Source organism: Micropterus dolomieu, linkage group LG20 (genome assembly GCF_021292245.1).
Source record: "Micropterus dolomieu isolate WLL.071019.BEF.003 ecotype Adirondacks linkage group LG20, ASM2129224v1, whole genome shotgun sequence".
Classification (NCBI taxonomy): domain Eukaryota; kingdom Metazoa; phylum Chordata; class Actinopteri; order Centrarchiformes; family Centrarchidae; genus Micropterus; species Micropterus dolomieu.
In genome coordinates, this window is record NC_060169.1 from 20135130 (window position 1) to 20158008 (window position 22879).

A 22879-nucleotide genomic window follows, 5' to 3' on the forward strand; every position below is an offset into this window, starting at 1 on the left:
GGGGTGGGGGGTAGGGGGTCAGCTTTGGCTTTTAGCCTGTAGACTGAATATGTATAGACTCACCACCCCTCTATCACTCCCTGGTGTGAAAGAGGCACATCTCTTTCACAGGTGAGCTCTAATGAAGCTTCCAGTTTAGGTGAGGACCTGAACTTTTATTGCACTGCATCTTCAGACTGCCACCGAAAAAAATGTGTGTGTGTCTGTGTCTCATGGATGGATTTCCAGGCTTTCAAAGAATAGGCCCAGGGGCCCAAGAGGTCAGTGGGCTCCTAAGAAATGATGGCTTGCTTTGTGTACCACAGTATCTTAGTCCCATTTGTGTACCACAACTTTGTGTACCACAACATCTTAGTCCCATTTTTTTTGCTCTTGATCCCAATCTTTAGTTCCAAGTCTAATTTATTTTTTGTTTAGTCTCCCTATAATACAGCTACACAATTCATACATGTTGTCAGTCTACATAGAAGAAAATATAAGTTGCAACACAGGTTTCCTTTGTTGATCTGCTTTGGCAGGAAGCTTTAGAACGAAGCAGAAACAGCTAGTTGATTAATCATTTAGTTGATTGTTCTGCCATGTTCAAGCCTTTCCTGGTTCCAGCTGTACAGATGTTAATATGTGCCTGTCTGCTTGGACTTCTTTGTAATCAAACTTAATGTCTTTGGGTTTTGGACTGCTGGTTGGACAAAACAAGTGATTTGAACATGGCAATTTGAGCTTTGGAAAATTGTGATTTCTTAGAAACTATCTGACAAATTAGGACAAATGTCTTAAATGATTAATCTAGAAAATAATCCTCAGATTAGATTATGGAAAAAATGGTTAGTTGTTGCCCTTTTCATCTCCAGTGTGAACCAAGTCCTGACATTAGGTGCGGTTTTCAACCAGTATCAGATTAATAGAGTCATGGTTGACTGCAAGTTATACGTTTCTGGTCATGGGGAGTGAGCGGATGGGGGTGCCTGTACCTGGGGGCCCATTGTCTAACCATCCGTCCACAGTGTGGAAATTAAGTTAAGTTCCTCACTTGGCGTCCCTGCAGGTTTCGCTGGTTTTCCTCATCAGTGGTTTGATCATCCTTGGCTATGCCTCATCAGTCAGCAGAAAGATGACCTATCAGGACGTGGTGAGCGAGGTGTGCGGACGAGCTGTGGGTCAACTCTGTGAAGTCTGTTTCTGCTTCAACCTCTTCATGATATGTGTCGCCTTCCTGGTGGTGGTGCAGGACCAGCTGGAGAAATGTAAGCACTTAACAATGTTATTGTCATGATGTAGGTGCTCCCTGACAGCGGATCCCTTGGCATTTCTCTCTCTTTCGTGAAGAAAGTATTAGTATCAGTGTAAAAATCAAACTCTTCTTGTGTGACTAACGCATATTATTTGACAGATAATCACATAGCTGTAATTGACTATTATCAACAACAGTGTTAGTAACAGCTATGTGACCAGGGGTTAAGATGCTGGTTCAGATTCCACTGTGTTGCATTTCTCTCTCAAAACATAGTGGATAAAAGCAGAATAAAGTTATTTATCAGTATGAAGCAGAACTGTTTTGTATTTTATCTCCGTTTTATCATATTCCATCATATAGTTCCACAGCAACTGTAAATTAAATTAAATTTACAAAAGTCTTAATCAGTTTCTCTTGCCTGCCCGGTTTGTTTCAGCATTGGATTGTGAAGTTTCAATCAGCACCATCCTAAACACTGTCACTTCTGTTATCTACAGGTGGAAGCTCACTAACTCATAATGTGCAAGTGTTAATTATTTTTAATTGGGTAATTTATCCATCCATTTTATGCTGTGCCAGGTCGCATTCATTTGATTAATTATATCATTAGGAGTTTATTGTGTTGGATGTGATATAACAATAAATATTTCTGGTGCCATATTATTCATTCTGGATTTCCATCATATTTTTACACTTTGGATGGTATGAATGTGAAACAGGTATTAAATTTGACTTTAAGTGGTTAAAACGTCGTTACATTTAAATCGGTGAACCCTGCAGAAAAGGTTTGTTTAAAAGTTTGTTGTTTACATTGTTAAGACAGGTGCATTTTGTCCAAACATTACATCTCTAACCAGTTCATTGCAGACTTTCGATTCAAGCTTCGCAGAACTATTTTCCCTAAAAGTTTATGCAATGGGCAGCAAACAGCCTTTATGGCATGATCAACTGTCGTAAAATAATAATTTTCACTAAAGCAAAAATCGCTATTGAGTGAATAATCTAAATGATGAACTTGCATGTTAGCAGAACAATGACATATAAATTATTTATGACATAATAATATGTTAGACACATGTTATATTACACACACCTCTGGAGCAACTAGGGGTTAAGTGTCTTGTTCAGGGACACATTGGTGTCTCACAGTGGATTCAAACCCAGGTCTATCTCACTAAAGCCATGTGTCTTATCCACTGCACCATCACCACCCCTGAGAGTATGAGTCCTGAGCTCTACCAACTGAGCTAACCAATGACATGATAGTGTACCAGGCTCCTGTCGCCATCCTTATTGTGACATTCAAAACCAGCTTTTAATCATCGTAAAGCACTTCTCTGTTTGCACTCAGCATAGGTTTCTGCAATGTTGTCATATCATCAAGGTACTCACTCAGTTTGTGATCAATTTAGGAGCCATTTCCCATATCAAAAAAAATAATCTCTTTCAGATGACAAGTCATCTGCACTTTAATTTTCATTCTAGCTAGTATCAGGATAAACATGTGACTTGCTGCAGTAATGCTTTTATCTAATTTTTTTCATTTGTCGTTTTGTCCATCTGAAACCCTTCAAATCCCTTTAATGTTTTTGCTCTGTTCCAATATTAAACAGTGCATTTGATCGGATTTACACCCCCCACCCCCCATTTGATCAGAAATTCTGCACAGAGCATCGTATATGTTCGTTTTTTTGATTATTCTTTATGTTCATCCACAAACATCGAAGCATGTATGATGCAGCCATTAAAAATCATAAACCACGTTGTTTAGCAAGACACAACATCTAAATGAATCTTTTGTAAATCTAGATGGCTCTACATGATTTGGGGAGTCTTGTCCTGTATGTTGATGCCTTCACGTTGCAGCAGATAAATAAAGCTGATTTTGACCTTTTCTTCTCCAGTGTGTATTTCGTTATATGATAGGGTGACTGGGTCCACTGAGGGAGAGATGCCTTATCACTGGTACACTGACCAGCGTTTTGCCCTCTTCATCATGTGCCTCATCATCATCCTACCCCTGTCCATCCCAAAAGAAATCGGCATTCAGAAATACACAAGGTATGCAACACTCATCTGTAGTCAGATTGACATCCAGCTTTTATGTGATTTAACTGTTTTCTCCTCGTATCAGTGTGTTGGGGACACTGGCCGCTACATATCTGTGTGTGGCAGTTATCGTCAAATATTACCTGATGGAGAGCCACGCTGTTATCATATCTCCAGAGCACAGCCAAGGGTCAGTAACACTGTTTTTAATGGATGCATGTGTGTATTTATATCTTGCCTCTCATTGTGTACAGCTGCTGTAATGCTTGCATCAGTAAATGTCTGTGTGTTTTATAGCATCAGTTCTTGGGCTTCAATGTTCAGTGTCGTACCGACCATCTGCTTTGGATTCCAGGTAGGATCAACTTCAGGCTGGTATTAACTTTAAAAGTTGTCAGTATGAAATGCTGACGGCATGTGGAACTGCATTCAAGTGGTTAAATATGGAGTTAATAATGTCCAAATAAGAAAAAGGGTCACAATCCAAGCAACACTAACGACTATACAAACGTGTGGATCATACGGAAATCATCTTAATTCCACTGTATGAAGAGCTTTCATCTGAATGCCCATGGTGTCAGAGGTCTTTGCTCATATCACAATATTCCTGCCATAATATAACTGGAACTTTCTTCACATTTCAAAATGTGCATATTTTTATTTTATTTTTTTCTGCTTTTGATTTTCATGCTAGGAACAGGAAAATTATAGAAAAAAACTAATTAAAAAATAATAAGGGATGCCTTGGTGGCCTGATTGTAAAGATGTGTACCATATAACCGCTCAATTCCTGCCAGAAATAAATATTTGGGATAAAATAATGTCAAATAAAACAGACCGCCGTCCCCACAAAAATGTATGTGTACTTCATGTCCCAACTTTTAACACTGAGCCATAAGAAAATACAAGTTGTTAATATTAGTTTGGTTGTTGAAATGGACTGTGAACACAGTAAACCTCACTTGAAGACACCATTAGTAAATACTTGTACACAAGTGCAATATTTAGATTTCTGGGGAATTGTACACTTTTTACAACTTAGGCAAAGGGATACCCTTTTTATGCAACTGCTTACACCCTTAGAGAAGGTTAATTTAATTGCTAAATGCCTGTTTAACCTTCTGCAAAGATGGCAGGCTTGCCTAACTTAACTTTGTGTTGTAATTTCTGTATTTGTAAAGATGCTAATTTCACTATTAACTAAACAAGACCATATAAAGGTTTGACCAAATCCTGTTTACATAAACAAACAGTTCATTTTAGCATGTACAGTCATAGCAGATTAATAAGTATTAATATTTTGGGAACAGTAGTTGCAGATGTCAATAAATGGATCACATATATATGTATTGAGGTATGTTAAGTTAATCGGTGTTTAACATTCTCTCAAACTGCAAAAAAGTAGCCATGACTCTGTATAACTAAGTAGGAAACAGAAGGAAAAACTAAAACATTAACTCCCTCAGTTATTAATCTCGGTAATCGTGCGTGTCTGTGTGTGTGTGTTTGCAGTGCCATGAAGCCTGTATAGCGATCTACAGCAGCATGGCGAACCAGAAGCTCTCCCACTGGGTGGTCATCTCTGTGCTCTCCATGTTTTTCTGTTTACTTGTCTACACTCTGACTGGTGAGTTCACCTCTAAAGCGTCGCCCCAAGTGCGTTATGTGCTCACCTGAAAGCTGCTGATCACACCCGCTCTCTCCATCTCCAGGTGTGTATGGATTCCTGACGTTTGGACGAGCAGTTGCCTCAGATATTTTGATGTCATATCCAGGAAATGATGTAGTCATGATCATTTCCAGACTACTTTTCCTAATATCAATTATCACCATCTATCCTATTATTCTTCTTCTGGGGAGGTAGGCGGCACCAGAGTTGACTTTTTTTTGCGTTGTGCGAGTTTATGTTTCATCACCTTACATGGTTTCTCTCTTTGTGCATGGAAAACAGATCTGTCATCCTGAACCTGATGCTGCGTATTCAAAGACGTCGCTGTGGAATCGTCACTCATTCGTTTGAGAGTCGCTGCAGAGTCGTTCTCACTGTGATCTGGATATCCATCACTCTTCTTATCGCCATGTTTGTCCCTGACATGGGTGAGGTCATTAGTGTCATTGGAGGAATCAGTGCCTTCTTCATCTTTATTTTTCCTGGTATGTAAACAACCATAACTTTAATATGTAAATAATAATGTGTAATGGATGGACATGGCTTTATACTTATACATGGTTTGTATTTATAATATATATGGTTTATATCTTATTAGCTTGCCAATCACATGTAAATCACTATGAATTGGACTGACTGGTACGGAAGCTGCGATACAATTTAAGTTTGATTGAGATCCATGCACTCAGTAAGGTAACACTGTCAATGTGGCGTGTGTTTGTGTTGCAGGTCTTTGCTTAGTGTTCATAATGCAAACTGAATCTGTGACACAAAGAGTCAGGTGAGTGTGATCTTACAGAAGACTCATATGTGCACGGAGTTAGGATTTCTTAGAATTTTACGGGTCCATCATTTCTTTAGTATTTCCTAATAATTTTCAAGAAATCTCCCAGGAAGGAATAATTAGAGCAAATTATAAAAAAAATACAGAACATTTTTATTTCCAATTGCTATAACCTGGAGAGTCTTTTAGTCGCTTCACAGTAGGTCATCTTAACAAACAAAAATGTAACATTTGTTTCCGGGAAAACTTATAATTCATACATACACTACAGTTCAAAAGTTTGGGGTCACCCAGACAATTTCATGTTTTCCATGAAAACTCAAAATGAATAGAAAATATAGTCAAGACATTGATGAGGTTAGAAATACTAATTTTTATTTGAAATAATAATTTTGTCCTTCAAACTTTGCTTTCGTCAAAGAATCCTCCATTTGCAGCAATTACAGCCTTGCAGACCTTTGGCATTCATCAATTTGTTGAGGTAATCTGAAGAAATTTCACCCCACGCTTCCTGTAGCACCTTCCTCAATTTGGATTGGCTTGATGGGCACTTCTTACAGTCAAGCTGCTCCCACAACAGCTCAAAAAGGGTCGAGATCTGGTGATCCGGCCACTCCATTACAGATTTCTGCGTTGTTCTGCATCTCACAAATGTTCTTCTGTGTGATCCAAACACCTCAGACTTAGATTTGTCCGTCCATAACACTTTTTTTCCAGTCTTCTTCTGTCCAATGTCTGTGTTCTTTTGCCCATCTTCATCTTTTCCTTTTATTGGCCAGTCTCAGATATGGCATTTGATGAAGCTGCCAGTTGAGGACCTGTGAGGCGTCTATTACTCAAACTGGAGACTCTAATGTACTTGTCCTCTTGCTTAGTGGTGCACCTGGGCCTCCCACTTCTCTTTCTATTCTGGTTAGAACCTGTTTGTGCTGTTCTCTGAAGGGAGTAGTACATAAAAGTAGTATATAAAAACCTGCTGCTGGTCATACAAACATGATAGTGAGTTCACTTCCACGTGTGTATATTTTATGCTAGTTAAGTACCTTGGAAAGTCATTATTAAGTTCAGATTGTATCGCCTCCTAAGAAGGAAAGAACGCGTCTTATTTTGTACACGTGAAATGGCTTGTTTTTAAAGAAAAAAAGCAAGGTCTCTATGGGCAGAGCAGATTTGATTTATTATAGCATGTAGATGTTTAAATAAAGGAACTTATGATTAATGATTATTAATTACTGTAGAGCTTTCATACTGTTGCCTAATAGCTTAAAAGCTGTACTGATCTTTCTCTTGATGCACTGATGCTCTTCTCTACAGGGTGATTTTAACAGTTTGGGGAGTCATAACTATTGTAGTTGGAGCCTTCATCTTCGGACAGAGCACGACAATCGCTGTCATGGAGATTTCCCAAAAATTCTGAATTTCACACCATCATCACAACCCTCTGCAGCTGCTGCTTCACTGTGAGCATTTTGTGATGATCAGCTCTTCTGCACAACTGAAAGTTGCATTTCTAAAGGTGGTTTTTAGTTGTATATAAGATTTGTATAAAAGGTCATCCACGACCTGGATATAAAATATAATTACATATTTTTGTTTGTGTGATGCATTAAAATAGAATATTATTTGCAATGTCAAAGAAAAGATTGTGCAAAAAAAATATTTATGTTTGAATATATCTGTTTTATTATTTTATTTGTTATGAAAATAACATAAATACAATATATAAAACAAATGAGTTGAAAAGTGTTTTGTCTTTGAGTCTACGTTTGTGCTTGCAAATACTACCAGGGGGCAGTATTGCGCCACAGAGGCATTATATATTTATCTGCAGTCACTCATTCATATATGTTTGTGGAACTGCATATTGGCAACATAGATAAGAGAAACAATTTGTTCTTATCATTGTTATTATGGTCTCAGGGATTCTTTTGACAAGAGAGTGCTCGTTTAAATCAAGTAAGCAAGACAGTATTCAAGGTAATATCCTTGAAATACATGTCTACTTCTACCACATGATAATGTGCATGAATAATATTAAGATTTCCCTCTTTTAAGTACATGATTTTTATCCTTCCTCTGCATTTTCCCATTCTCTCTCCCCACTGACCTCCACGTGGCCTGAATCATATGAGTGATGGACTGAGGTATGCTGAATGTCACTATTTATTGTGTATTGACTTCAAGCTTAATGAGTTATGGCACACAGCCTGTGAGAGTGCACATGCTCACACAAGTGTGCTAGTGGACTTGTGAGTAATGATTTACAGTAAATGCAGAAAATGGGTGCGGGATATGTGCCTAGAGGGTTTAAAGGCAGCCTATCAGCCATGCTAACTTCACAGACAAATCTGTCTGACCACACACACAACGAATAAGAACTTCATTCAAAAATAGACCATCTAGAAACAGTGACTTCTAATTGACGCATCGGTTATATAATGGGTTTATTTTCATCTTGTGCGGCGTGAGTGTCCTTAAGAGAAAACCTCAAAATATTATACTCATCTTGCTTTCAGCTGATGGGATTATATTTCAACCTGCTGGTAAAATGACTAAATCCTTTAAATGCAGGGGGAAAAAATGTGAAACAAACTCCTTGAATCCTGCAGTTACTGTAAGTAAACTGGCTCACATATTTAGAAAGACAACTCTGCTGTCCCGGGACATACAAGTATACAGCTACCAAGAGCTTAGTGCATCTGTTGTCTGTCTGTTTAACCTATTTCAGACGTTTCTGCCTCCAAAAATGAAAGAATGTCCTTCTTATCTCAGTTATGATTTCACAACAGCCATTGTTTTGTTTCACACAAACAAAAATAAGAATCTGCAGCCATGCTGATGTCAGCTTACGTTTAGCAAATATAATAGAATTTACTCATTATCCTGCTCGCATTTGCTAACTAAACACAAAAATGAGGCTGATGTGAACAATGCCATTAGTTTTACAAGTACTTGATCACACAGCCAAGAATAGAAGAAAACAAACTTGACCTGATGATGGCGCTATGGGCAAAGTTAAGTGATCTCCAAAGTCAGTAGGATTCATCTTCTAGGGACCATGAATGTCTGTACAAAATTTCACAGCAGTTCATTTAATAATTGTTTAGATATTTTTATTTGAGATATTTCAGTCTGGACCAAAGTGGTGGACCAGCCCACCGACCAAGATTACCATCCCTGGGGCCATTCCACTAGTGTGGCTAAAAATCATCCATTATTCTCTGCATTATTATTATTATCTTTTAATTTTCCTCAGCCTCTGAAAAATAATTTCCAGTCCTTGTTATTATGCTGTCCCCTGTAGCTACTTTGTTATTGAAAGATTGCTTGTAATGTAGGCTTCTTGCATTCCTAATTAATAAAATGGCAATTTGTGGCAACATCCCTTTCAGTTAATTGTCCCTGATAAGAGCATCAGAAAATTCCTTGAATTCAAACAAATGGTTGCGTGTTATTTCTTTTGCTGTGTGTGTGTGTGTGTGCGTGTGGTTTCCATCACTGCCACTGTCACAATGATTGAAATCTGCATACCTTTTGTGTTCAGAATGGGTGAAAAAAGCTATTTTGCTGGTATTTAATTTGCAGATTAATGGCTTCATGTCTTTTTCCATACCAAATAGGAAGAGGGGTGTTGCTATAGCACTGTTATTGCTTTGCGGGTCTAACAGTGTACTGTCTGTATGACATGGTTGTGTGCATGTATGACCTTGTTTTCTATGCATCAAGGTTATGACCACCATGCTGAGATCATCATGATGGAGATAACATGCGTCCATCACTTTGCTGCCCAGGCCTTTATTAAAATGATGACAGGAGATCTCTGGGCTGAACTCTACGGGATAATCGCTGCAGTAGCAATGAGCTTGGGTGAAGGAGAGGCCTCTGTATCACTGTGTGAGAGCACCAGATCAGGCTAACTTTAAATCCTATCTGTGATACTAAAAGAGCACTAATGTTTTTCCTGGATACAACAGTCTTTAAATGTTGTAACATGACAAAAGAAGACTTTAATTTGCATGCTGACAAAAACTTATTTTCATAGCTTATATCTACTTTAAACAATGCATTTATTAATTAACAAGTTTAGTTCAGCTGAAGTTTGGCATATTTTAGTGAAACGTAACTTGTGAGGATCTTTTACATTTCACACCCTCTGACAGATTTCTTTAGTATTACTTTTGAAAACATAATTTCTCAAACCAAAGTGGGAAAGTCACACAAACAGTGAGACTGTATTTATTAAAGTTGAAACCAAACATAAGAGGAGGGCTGTCAGATCTACAACGCCACAGAAACGTGACTAATTTCATTTACTTGTTAGATATAGTGTATGTGCGGATAGACAAAGAAACAAACTATCATTGCATTCATACATGAGATTATGAATAACAACGAAGAATAGAGAACAGCAGTAAGTCTACGTAATACATTTAATTTCACTGTCATGTGGAAATGGGCTTCAATTTGATTGTATCAGGTGAAGTATTGTATTGTATTTTATTTTATTTCAGTGCATTTTGTGTATTGGGACCATGTCTTTTGGTGATTTTGCACTTTATATAAAACTTGATTGATTGATTGACTGATTGAAGTAAAGGTAGACTAAATGTGATTCTGCTAACAAGTGAGGATTCAACATAATTTGTAGTGTAGCTAAGTAGACAGCACATAAAACTGACAATGCTAGCATGCTGATTTTGAGCAGTCAGCATGCTGCTTTTAGCTGAAGTTTAACAGTTTGCTAATGACTCATAATTGTATCCTTAGATTAGGATAGTATCTCATTTTGAGAAGCTTTTGAGGAATCGATACAATTGATGTAATATAACTGCATGTAAGACTCGTAGGTAGCTGTGAGAGATCAGTTATGTTTTTCAATAACTGTGCTACAAATGATTGTGAATGTTTTAGGAGTTCAGCGTAGCACCAGCGTGATTCCCTTACCTCTATTCTTTTTTGTCTGCCTTTCCCATGTCTCTCTCATTGGCTACTGCCTCTTCATGCTCCTATCTCTGCCTCCAATCTCGTTCTGACTAGCATTTAAAAAAATTATAGTACCCACACAATCTTGTTCAATAGCATAATTTTTGGGAACAATTCTCACAAAAGAAACACCACTCCACCCTTAGACTTGATGAGAAGTTGTGAGCTACAACAAACACGAGTGATGAAAGGGTCGACAACCTGCTGTTTAATGGTGTGGCAGCAAAATGTTTTAAATGACAATAAGGCACACATGTGTCCATTTAACAAGTTAAACCATCTCTTGGCATTATAAAGTATGATGTACAACAACTCTGAAACACTTTTTTTTTCGTTCACAACCAGTGAAAACTTAAAGTAGGCTAAAAGTTGCAAGCTAGTTGGTAAACAATTTAGCCTACTGCAATGAACACCACAACTTAACAGGAACTGTTAAGAGATGTGGCAATTTCTGCCAAAAATCGATGGAAAGCTGCACAACTACACTTTTCCTGAGCTTCTTTTTCAGGTCTGGATCAATTTTCTGTTCTGATCTCAACAAGTCTGGCCAAATTACTGAGTAGGCACCATCAGAGGCCGATTTTTATGATGCCATTAATTCACACAAAGTATTTTACAGTATTTTTAAACTACAAAATACAAAGGTATACGTACAAACTATGAAGCCATTTTCATCAACCCTATCAAATACAAAATACAAAATCCCATTTTGTATTTGAAATAAGCTACGTTTTTTAAAATACATATGTCATAAATACTGCCCATCCCTGTCTGTATGTACAAAATGCAATTTTGGTTTGCAATAAATGTCTAGTTATCTAAACTCAGTCTGAAGGGCACGTCTGTGTTATAGTTTGTCTTGACACTGACAGCTATTGTTTCAGCCTACAGGACACTTTATAGGATGGCAGAGTCACACAGTTGGTTTGTTATTTGAGACCTGAGTGAGCTGAATGCTGGAGGGAATTTGAGAGTGGCTGCCCTTTAGGAATAATATACCACATAGAGTATGAATGTCTCTCTTCCCATTTGTAGTGCACATTTAATTTTTTTCAATGTCGCACATGACCTTTAAATCTCTTTAATATCAATTGTGATATATACAGTTTGCTGTTGCCTTTGAATTTGAATACTGTAAACGCAAAGCTTGCCTTTCTCCTTAAAGGGCCTGTTTTTATTTTTATTTTTCATGACTCTACACACCTTCAAAATAAAAATCCTTCATTCTATGTTTCAACCAATTCACTGTTACAAACCATTTTACCAAAATAATCTTAAAGTCAGCTCTCATTCTGTCAATTCTGTGAGCGATTATTATTTTTATTACGTTATGATTGAAAGGGTTAGTCATATCTTCAGGTTCTCAGTATTTTTCAGAAAGTGTTTTCTTTCTCCCTTGTTTAACTCCCCACCAATTCAAATGACCCCTAGTTGATACAGACCTGTAACAGACACATTTACAGACACTCCAGCAACAACTGACCAGTACTGTTGCTTAGAATTTGTTCAAGTAGCACGATGTTACAAATCTACTTGCATGTGCTTGTAAGGATCACTTATTAGCTAATTTTGAGAACAAACAGATTTTTTAGGCCATTCAAATGAAATGAACTAAATGATTGAATTATGGAGAATGTAGACGATATAACAATAGCATGCTGACAAAAGTTTAAACAGTTATATCAGTATGTGTGATCTAAGCACCTTAGAAGTAGTTCAAGCAGGCGACCTGGTGGGGTTTAAGAGGTTTTATGAAAACCAGACCAGGCTTCTAATTAAGAACTGTGTTTATTTGTGATGTAGCCACACCAGGCCAGTAAAAGGAACAGGGGTCTAACTGGGACTAGGCTAACTGAAGTTTTACGGTACGCATCAATTTGTTTATGTAGAAGCCACCAGGCCTCTCGTGACTCATGGTGACCCAAGCTGTCCTGGCTCTGAGATTATGGAGCAGTGTCCTCTCTGAAGATCAAAACCTGTTTATTGATGCACCCTCATCCAATTTGTTTTTACTCTTTTATAGTTCTTGCTTGTCTTTTAATTAAATATTTACATCAATGCATTGTCTGTTTTGTAACTGTGAAGCACTTAAGCCCTAGTTTTGAAAAGTGATGAAGTTTTACTGAATTATAAATGTACGATACCTATTTAGGGTTTAAAGTGCTCACTTTCAAAGCAAGATTTACATCATGTTACTTTTTTGTTGTCACAAGACAATGCTTTAAGGAATAATTATTTATGTTTTCACAACTTTCACCAGCATTTCCAAGTAAGCTATTCCATTACATTAAGCCAATGCTTTTATCCAAAGCAACTCACAATTGCTGTATCTGTCAGAGGTTGCACACTTCTGGAGCAACTAGGGGTTAAGTATCTTGTTAGGGAGAATTGAACCCCGGTCTCCCACACCAAAAGCACGTGTCTTGTCCACTGTCTCACCGTCTCACTGTCTCATCAACACCTGCCTTTCTCCACCTGTCACAGTTTGAAATACTGCATTGTGACAGGATTGTGCACACATTAATATTACAAGAGGTATCACTGTTATAGCAGTAAATCAGATGATAAAATGTTTAAACTCACCACTTTTGGAAATCCTAATTGCACCTGGACATCCCAAAGGTCCATTATTTATGAATGAGTCTCCTCCTGTGAGAGTCCTGTTTTTATGTGGTCACATATTTCTTATCAAAGCCTGAATTACCTTTGCATGAACAGCATGTGTGATCCACAGTATGTGAAGAGGAGACAAGTGAATGCAGTATAGTGCAATATTTAAACCCATTCAAACATGTCATTGAAACACATCATCTCACACTCTACAGAGCTGTAATAATTACATAACATGATGACACAGACACAAGCAAATCCAGTAGAATCGAGGATCATACAGTTTATTCAACAGCCAGAGACTCAAACTCTCAAAAATTTTAATACTTCAACGTGGATCAATATGTTTATCCATATTATTAGGATTGTTATCATGGAGCAGTTATCATGTAATCTACAGAGTGATATTCAATAGTAATGAATCTACATAAAGTCAAAACAGTGAATGAAATAGGGAGCAGCCAACAAGATTTTTTAGGATTCTGGTTTAGATTTTACTAGACAACAAGCCAAGTTTGTTGTTCTGTAATTAATTGTGTTTAAAAGCAGCTTCAGGTTACCTGGACCTTAAAAGATTTAGTCATGATCATGAAAAATCAGCATGTATTTCTATATGCAAGATAAAGGTAAACAAATTCACTGATCCACTCCTTCTCAACCGGTCGAAAATCTTCTACTTTCAAGAGAAGCTTGATGCAGAGCTATATTTTTTAATAAAAAATCGGGATATGTTATGGAATTATTTTGGTTAAAGTTTCTGTTTCTCTGACAATGCAAATGTTGTTTTAAATATAACATGATTAATGAATGGGAAATTAATAACAATCTCAAATAATAACGATGATATAAAAGTAAAATGATAAATGTAAGATGTGTATGTAAATTGATCACTGTCCGTTGTTACTCTTATGTAATTTGTTTGCGATTTTAACAAATGAAACTCAAACATGCTCATGAGTAAAGAGACGTGCTCCTTTAAAAGAAACCCCAACCTTTCGCTCAAACGCATGCGCAGTCTTGTTATAAGTCACGTGAAAGCGTCCTTCTGTTTTCTGACAGCATCTTCGGTCCGGTGAGTTTGTGTTCCGTGTTTTCAGGGTGTTTGTGTGTCTCTTCTCGACAGGCAGCACCTAAGACTTCACACTGGGACAGAAACATAACCCTGAAAGGCTCCAGACAGCACAGGAAACTCAGTCTTTGCAGGTTGTCAGAGACACAACTCGGCCTCGAGCACTGCTCTGTAGGAAGCGTCCCGTTTAGCCCAAGAGGAGGAGACACTTTACGGCTAACACGGGTTGTGCTTTCCACAAACAATATTTATCAAGTCACTGTCTGTCTACTAAAGTTCATCATTATTTCTGTCTCAGTTTTTTCAGCAACAAAAGGTTTCCCTTACGTAACAATGTGCAAATATATTCAAGCATCCATGTCTGAGGAACATTTACTCCAGCGGCCTTTACTACGAAGCGGGGTAACTGGTTTATTCAGGTAACTTCAGCAGTAGCTTCGTGACGTCAGCTGTGACTTCCTGATTAACCCGTACTACGAAAGGTGGACATGAAAGGTGTTACCCGAGGTCTGTTACCATGCTGCATCTCTAAACTGCTGCGAGCAGGTTTTGTTTGAGGTTAGCTCGAGGTTACCCTGCACGTGGACTAAACGTTACACACAACACCTGTACTCCATGTTAATGATGAGAAGTAGGCTATTAGTACACCCCACTTTGTAAAATATGTTTAGATTTCATCCTGATTTGTTCCACTGTGGCTGCAGTGAAGTTCTGAACACATCAGGATTACCTACGGACAGCGAGCCTTGCAGCCTCGGCCGAACACGCCCCTTTTATGCGAACGCGCACAAACTCCAGTTAAGTTAATAGAGTTGTAGTACCGTTTAACTCCAGTGTAGGCGGTCAGAGTTTGTCAAACCTGAGTTTGCCTGATAACCCCGAGTTAACTCTGAGTAGGATGAACTCCCTTCGTAGTACAGGCCACAGTACAACTTTAAGATACTTGTTCTTTACTTGAGAAATTCTATTTTACTTTGTAGCCAATATGGTACTTTTTACTCCACTTCATATTTTGATAACTTTAGTTACTAGGTACTTTGCAGATTCAGATTATTAATACAATATATAAATCAACAAATAAATTATAATGTATTTTTATAGAGTAAGTTATCTGGGAGTGTGCACACAAACCTGGCATGGGCTAGTGGATAGTTTAATGCCAGAGAAAGTGACTATGTACACAATGAGAGAGAGAGAGAGAGAGAGACATGGATATGAGGTAGATCAGTTTTCTGAATTTGTAGCTCCACCCAGCTGCAACATCAGTGATATTTACACATTGATAATAATTATTGATGCATTAAAGTGATATTATATACATTATTCTAAAATAGGTCCTTCTGCATGATGAGTACTTTTAGTTTTGGTACTTTAAGCATATTTTGATACTAATACTTATGTACTTTCGAAAGCAGGACTCTGTATGTGGTATTTGCAGATCCATTCCTTCTCAACCAGTTGTTCATCTTGTCTGCAGCCAGTTCCTTCTAAAAAAAAAAACATCTGACCTTTTTGATTTATTATATCCTTATCCAAAAATAAGGATATATAAAGTAGCCCAAGGTTTTATCTTCTAATTACCTATTTTGTTTAAATGACTGTTAAAAACACCTCATTTGAACTTAGAGAGTTGCTGCCTGTCGCTCTGTATGACTCCACTGGAGAGACTCTGCACTACACAGTTTTGCTGACTTGTCTTCCTTGTTATGCAGTTTAATTTAAATATTCAGTCAGTTTATGATTAAAAAATGGGGAAACTGAAGAAATATTTAATAAATATGCAACGTGTAACGATTCATATATTGGATTGAGATACCCACTATATAGTGACAAGTCTGCTGTTACTCAACCAATAGCAAATGAAGGTTTAGGGACAAATAAATCGCCTCATTTATTCATTTTGGGCCAAAAGTATTGAAATTGTAGGTAACCTTGTCTGTAGGCTTTATAATAATCAGAAAACCATATTATGTTTGTTTTTTTAAGGAGATATCGGTGTCTGAAGGTCAGGTGACCAGTTTAATATGGGTGAACTTTGAGGGCCCAATGAATGGCTGGTCATTGTGGTTCAACAAACCACGCTCAAACACACACTCTTTTATAGGTTAACATGTAGGAAATAATTTGTTCAAATGCCCGAGCAAGAGAAACAGATTGAATTTGTGGTTTTCAACAAACGAGATAAAGAAAACTGGCAAATTACTTAAAACCATTGATTGAAATGTTTTTGTTTTCTGTTAGATGTATTGTTTTGGTACATATTCTTTACTCACTAACTTTACTATAGCTTGCAAGCATGTAGCTAATGCTAAGCTAGTGATTGTTTGTTAGTATGGTTTTTACATTTATTTATTGCAGCTGCAGTACCAGTGAATCTTTATAATCTTGCAGCACATCTGAGTAGATAATTTCAGACCCAATTATCAATGTATAAAATTATCTCAGGTCTTTTTATTACCTTCCTAAAGCTCCTGTATGGATAAAACCGCAACGTCGGGCTGTTTTTCTTGCCAGTTTATATTTAACGGCAGCTAAACCGTTGATAAACACAGCATGGAGCAGATCACTTTCATACACACAAGCGATGCTTAACAATATTATTTATGAGGAATAATTGATGGATGTGCTGCCATTAGCTATATACCATATATTGCCATTCATCATAGTCAGTGCAGACTAATAAAGAAATGACCCAGAAATATGTTCTCTGCCTGGTGTCATCTAAATCATATGAACGAGCAGAGGATTAGCTCAGGGGTTAATTTTATTCTGACTGTAAATTATTTTTGTCACTAATTAGAAAAAGCTCAATAAGTACATGAATTGTTAAAGTATTTTTAGCTTGTCATGATGGCATAGGAAAAGGTGGTACCACCCCAGACTAGCCTGAATATGTTTTTTTTGAAGACCGTGGTCTTATGTCAGCCATACTATGGTAAACAAACACAACGTTGCTGCAAGTGTTCATTGTTGGTGTAATTCTACAGGTGTGGAGGATGAGCTCGGGCAATGGGACCAGGAGGAAAGTTGGCAAGTTGCAGCATTTCAGCAACATGGTGGTGTTTGACCCTGAAACAATGACTGAGATTCAAGGTCTTTTTAGTAAAGTTAGAACCTATGTGAAACCGTCCAATGGGGAGTGGTGCATCCCCGACCCAAATGCTGCTCTCAGACACCCTGCAGAGGAACACTGCCGGCTGCAGGCCCTGAAGACGTCGCTGAATGCTGTAAAGAACCAGCTCAGCGACAAGAATGTCCAGGTCTGGCATCAGCACACAAACTCCACCAATCGAGCCGGGAAGGTGATCGCCGCCGTGCGTTCTGCTGCCAACGCGGAGATCTGCACTCAGGCCTGGTGCAAGTTCTTTGAGATCCTGGGAACCTTCAGTCTTCTTCCAGAGGAGGCCCTTCAAAATGGAGAGCTGAACACGGTCCACCTGTGCGAAGCTCCAGGGGCTTTTATAACCGCTCTGAACCACTACATCAACACTAACGAGTCCACGCGCTACTGTGACTGGAGCTGGGCTGCCAACACTCTCAACCCGTACCATGAGGCGAACGGTGGGAGCACAACGATCGCAGATGATCGGTTAATCGCTAACACACTGCCCTGGTGGTTCTTCGGCTCGGATAACACAGGCAACATCATGATCCAGAAGCATTTGCTGGAGCTGCAGGTGTTTGTGTCTAACATGCGTAGAGTTGATTTGGTGACGGCAGATGGTAGTTTTGACTGCCAGGAGAACCCAGACGAGCAGGAGGCGCTGGTGGCATCGCTGCATTACTGTGAGGTCACAGCTGCCCTGCTGCTCTTAAGCCCCGGTGGCTCCTTTGTACTGAAAATGTTCACGCTGTATGAACACTCCTCCATCTGCCTTCTCTACCTGCTCAACTGCTGTTTCCGCTCCGTCAACGTCTTCAAACCTGCCACCAGCAAGTCGGGCAACTCTGAGGTTTATGTCGTGTGTCTGAACTATGATGGCAAGGAAGCTGTGAGGCCTCTGCTCTCAAAACTGATTCGTAACTACGGACCAAATCTGGCAGACCGGGAGGCGCTTTTCCCATACTCCCTAGTCCCAGAGTCGTTCTTTAAACAACACGAAGAGGTGTGCTTGTACTTCCACGCGCTGCAGGTGGAGACAATCACAGAAAACCTGCGACTGTCTGAAGGAATGACCACCGAGCAGAGGCAGCGGCTTGACTACATCAGGGACTGTACGGCTCAGGAATACCTGCAGCGCTTCCAGGTAGGATGTCTGTAGACCATGAATGTGCCATATGACTGAGCGTCAAAGTTCATTCTTGACCTTTTTGAAACATCAGCTGGCAAAATGATTTCATGTAAAGGTCAATTTGGCCACTGTTCTAATTCTTCATCACTAATGGAGTTTGTTGGAACTGTAGGTGTTCCTGTTATTTCTGAGCACTGAGTTTTTGGTGACCTAAAAATTAAGCTTTAATTAACTTTAGAAATTGTTTGATGGGGGAGCGATGACAAGATTTCTAATCAACTGAACCCAGACCCAAAGAAAACGAGACGAAAAGTTGTCATCCTTTTCTGGTACAACAGTTTGTATTAAACCCATGTAGAGCTCTGATAAACTTGACAGTGTGGTGCATGCATATTTTTTTTTTTTTTCTGTGGCAGCAACAAACACAAGAGCCTGCAAATATCAAATAAAAACTGGGTAACACAGGGAAAACACTTCAAATGAACATTTCTAATCATGTGAAAACAAAATAAGCCACAGCTCGCAGATGTTTGGAGGTTTTGCTGCTAAATGACACCGATTAATCAGTCACAATTGACGTTAGTTTATTTTTAGCCATGCAAGTGATGGCAATGTCATTTGGTCCACCACTTTGATCTAAATATATCAACAATGATTTGATGGATTTACAACATGGTGCAGATATTTGTGATCCCCACAGGATGAATCCTACTGACTTTGGTCACCTGGCTTTTCCTCTAGCGACTGGTCTAGACGAATATCTATATAACGATTGGATGGATTTCCAATTTGGTGCACACATTCATGTCCCCCTCAGGATGAATTTTAGGTTTAAACTTTCGGTTTAAGACTAAATCCCTGCAAAACTAATGACCTTTTCCACCAGCTTTGTACTTTGTGTTTTCTGCTAATTAACAAATGTTAGTATGCCAACACACTACACTGATGAACACTGTAAACATTACACCTGCTTAGCATCAGCATGGTAGTATTGTGTGCATATTGGCATGCTGACTTTACCTATGTACATCCTTACACAGCCACTGGCTGTAGACTCTGAGTTAGGGCTGGACAATAATATCGCAATATAATTTTTTTTTTTTTTCAATAACAAATGTTCAATAAATGATTGCTTTGATTCACTTGAATCACATGAATTAGGACTGAATTTTCTTATGAATATGTTCCTTTTGTTGAGGCAAAAGGACAGAAAAAAAGCTTATACTTAATTTTACTCGTGCATCGTTGTTGAAAAAGATTCTATCATAATTGTTTTGAATGTTCTCCCTCAGATTTGTGAAGTGATCCACTGTCTGGAATCAAATGTTTGTCATATTCTGACCATAAAGAACAGTTTAAACCACAATTAACCATCAGGTTTCTTCAACTTTAACTGAGGAGCAAAAATCAGCCTTTAAACTCAAAAGAAATAACAATTTGAGACTTATTGTGATAATTATCGAAAGATATGAAATTTCTTTTCGGGATAACACTTTTGGCCATATCGTCCAGCCCTACTGAGTCTTGTTTGTTGATTAGCTAATTGGCTAACTTGTCCAATACACAAAACATTCAGTCTTGGTGGGATGTAATCGAGTTGCAGATAATTGTCATGGTTGTATACCTGTGACTCATTTTGGAGTGCCTTTGTAAAGTGGCTGGATGCTTACAAAATTAACAAAGTTGGATCAGATACCTTCTGAAGGGATTGTATATTATGCTTAGCAGTTTTTTGTGCTCATTTGAAATCCAGCATTGGTCTCTGCTATCTTTTTGTAGCTGGAAGCAGTAAAAGCGTTTAAAAAAAAAAAAAAAAAAAGTTTAAAATTTAACTTGATGTAGTGTCTCTGTGCATAGGTGAGCTTCCTTCCCCGGAGTCGATGGATCTCTCGTAACACGGTGAATCCCGCCTGCTGTAGTGTCTCAGCGGGCCGACCTCTGGGACAGAAGAAGCAAACAGGCTCGTTCAATGAACGGAGGGAATTGCAGACACTGAGCTGGAGGGAGCGCATAGAGAGGGGTTGCCATGCCACCTGGATACAGAGACACTGCACTGAGTCTGCTGGGACAGGCTGCGTGCTGGAAGGACCCCTGTCCGAGTGTCACGTGGCTTCATGGTACGTTATTGCGGGGGCTGCACTGCCTGCAGTCAGAAACTCTCCGTTCTGTGAAGGAGGATTGTTAAACCATTTGAATGAAGCCCTGATGGACACAGCAGTGGACTGGACTTGCGTACCTACCTGTGACTCTTGCTATGTGGTTACTGCGGCCTCCATCTTGTCTGACGTTGCACGTCTTTCTGTTTTCATAGCTGACAGTGCTGGGAACAAAAAGAGGCAGTGTCTGGTGTTTGGCAGCCGATCAGTGTGGGGTGCCTGTGAAAGCCAACTTGGGGATTTAGTCTTAACATTTTCTGCAGAGCCTTTATTTCCTCAAAGAGGTTGCATCACGCTGCACGACGGGGAGCCACTGTACCAGCAGCAGCTCTTAGGTTGTGCTGTATTTTCCCTGCAGACCCTGAACTCTGGGGATGCCCTGCTGCTACCTGTGTTTTCTGCCCTCACCCGTGTCACTGCAGCTGTTGTGTTCTGCCTGCATGTTTGTTTTCGCTCAGTCACGTTCAGGTGTCCGCCTCCCTCAGGCGTAGTTGGGTACTCTGTGCTTTTGTGTGTTGGTTTCTGCCCTGAAGCTGCTGCACGAATACTCCCTGTTCTCACGGATGTCCATAACGACATGGGTCAGTTGTTAAAAGGAGAGGAGGTTTTGGGTAAAAATCTGGCGTCTGGATGTGACAGACAGGTGCTACAGTTTGTTCCCATGGAGGAACTGCTCACAGGAGGACTTACTGAGTTCCTGTGGACCATGAACTCTGAAATCATCCAACAGAAGCTGCATTCGCTCATGCAGTCATAGTGCAGTTTAGTGAGCTGTGACTCTGGGGTGCATACTGTTGCTTTAGTCACTGAATAATTTTTGTCTGCTGTTATTTAAAAGATTACGCCATTTAGGTTTGCACTCCTGTAACAATGTTGGACTCTTTGGACAACTTTAAAGAAAGGATCTAAATTGATGCAACAGATATCTTATTTATTCCACACATTCTACTTCCTTGTAAAAACCTGTGACCTACATTACCCACAATGATTGCAGTGCGTTATTTTTGTACCAGCTAAAGTGGCCTTGAGTCAGTGACTCAAGTGGCATCACATGAGGACATTTATCGGATTTCACACAGCTCCCTCCGGAGACACAAGTCTTTATACACCTTTCTTCACCGGTGTTCACACCTGTGAACAGACTGTTGTGTAAAATCAGTGGAGTCAAATGACGACCCTCCCCAGCAGCAAGAATTATAAATTGTTATTAAACTATTGGTAGTATTATACATAGTACATTGTGTTTTCAGTGCTTTTTTATTTATTAAGGATCCTTCAGTTGGTGTAATTATGTACTGGATACAGTATCTAAGCGATGCTTTTGGGACTTACTGTAATGATGTTGAAGTTAAAGTAACTTTTGAGGGATGGTGTCATGTTGGCAAAGGTTTACAGGACACTTGTACACCTTTTAGATTATCACGCTACCGCAAATTTGACTGTCACCGTATAAACGTTAGAGAGAGTGGTAAAACAGAATTAGAGGCATGGCTGATAATATTGCCATTTTATCATATCAGATATATCTATCAGTTTATATGTTAGAAGAAGTAAGAAACGGCCAATTGACCTGGACTATATGAGATAGATGTGTGTCATAGTCTATTTTTGAGGCCTTCCACCATTTGTTTATATGCATTTATACTTGATTCTTGTTCTAAGTTTATCCCATCGTATGTGGCGAGAGGAAATACGACTAATTCAAATTAAGATACAGATTAGAGGCCGACCGATACTGGAATTTTGAGGCAGATGCTGAGAGTAAAAAAAAAAAAAACATTAACATTATTTTGTTATAGATATGCATTCAGTTATTAGACTTGGACCTAAGATAATTTATATGACCATTTATTTTATGTCTTTATTTAGGTTTATTTTGAACATTTTGGGGTTCCGGGACACTTGATGATTTAGAATAGGTAAAATAAACTTGTCCCCGACTCAAACTGTGTAATGGTGACATTTCTGAAATACATTTACATGCTGATATATCTCTGATAAGCTAAAATCATATCTACCATGCCGATGTATGAGTTGGGCTGTTATGCAAATGTACAACCTGTGATCTTAAAATAAGATAAGCATTCACTTCA

General features: G+C 38.8%; 2 protein-coding genes across 3 annotated transcripts in view; both read left to right on the plus strand.

Moving 5' to 3' along the window:
- Positions 1-7153, plus strand: part of slc38a8b (solute carrier family 38 member 8b) — a 7606-nt gene extending 453 nt beyond the window's left edge. The window contains exons 2-10 of the mRNA XM_046033383.1: positions 1046-1244; positions 3139-3295; positions 3369-3473; positions 3581-3638; positions 4796-4910; positions 4996-5143; positions 5235-5437; positions 5682-5733; positions 7051-7153. Coding sequence (XP_045889339.1) covers positions 1046-1244; positions 3139-3295; positions 3369-3473; positions 3581-3638; positions 4796-4910; positions 4996-5143; positions 5235-5437; positions 5682-5733; positions 7051-7153 — 1140 coding nt within the window. The remainder of the gene's footprint in view (positions 1-1045; positions 1245-3138; positions 3296-3368; positions 3474-3580; positions 3639-4795; positions 4911-4995; positions 5144-5234; positions 5438-5681; positions 5734-7050) is intronic.
- A 7202-nt stretch (positions 7154-14355) lies between these two features.
- cmtr2 (cap methyltransferase 2) lies at positions 14356-22594 on the plus strand. Of its 2 annotated transcripts, none has more exons than XM_046033154.1 (3): positions 14356-14401; positions 17386-18645; positions 20488-22594. In XM_046033154.1, the coding sequence occupies exons 2-3, from the start codon at positions 17395-17397 to the stop codon at positions 21541-21543; spliced, it is 2307 nt and encodes a 768-aa protein (XP_045889110.1). In that variant the 5' UTR covers positions 14356-14401; positions 17386-17394; the 3' UTR covers positions 21544-22594. The 2 variants fall into 2 exon arrangements, with proteins under 2 accessions (XP_045889110.1, XP_045889111.1); XM_046033155.1 differs by lacking the exon at positions 14356-14401 and adding an exon at positions 14758-14817.
- The last annotated feature ends 285 nt before the right edge of the window (positions 22595-22879 follow it).

Coding starts and splice junctions, on each gene's coding strand:
- cmtr2 (XM_046033154.1), top strand. CDS start 17,395: ATGAGCTCGGGCAATGGGACCAGGAGGAAAGTTGGCAAGTTGCAGCAT. Junction 18,646..20,487: donor AATACCTGCAGCGCTTCCAG/GTAGGATGTCTG, acceptor CTCTGTGCATAG/GTGAGCTTCCTTCCCCGGAG.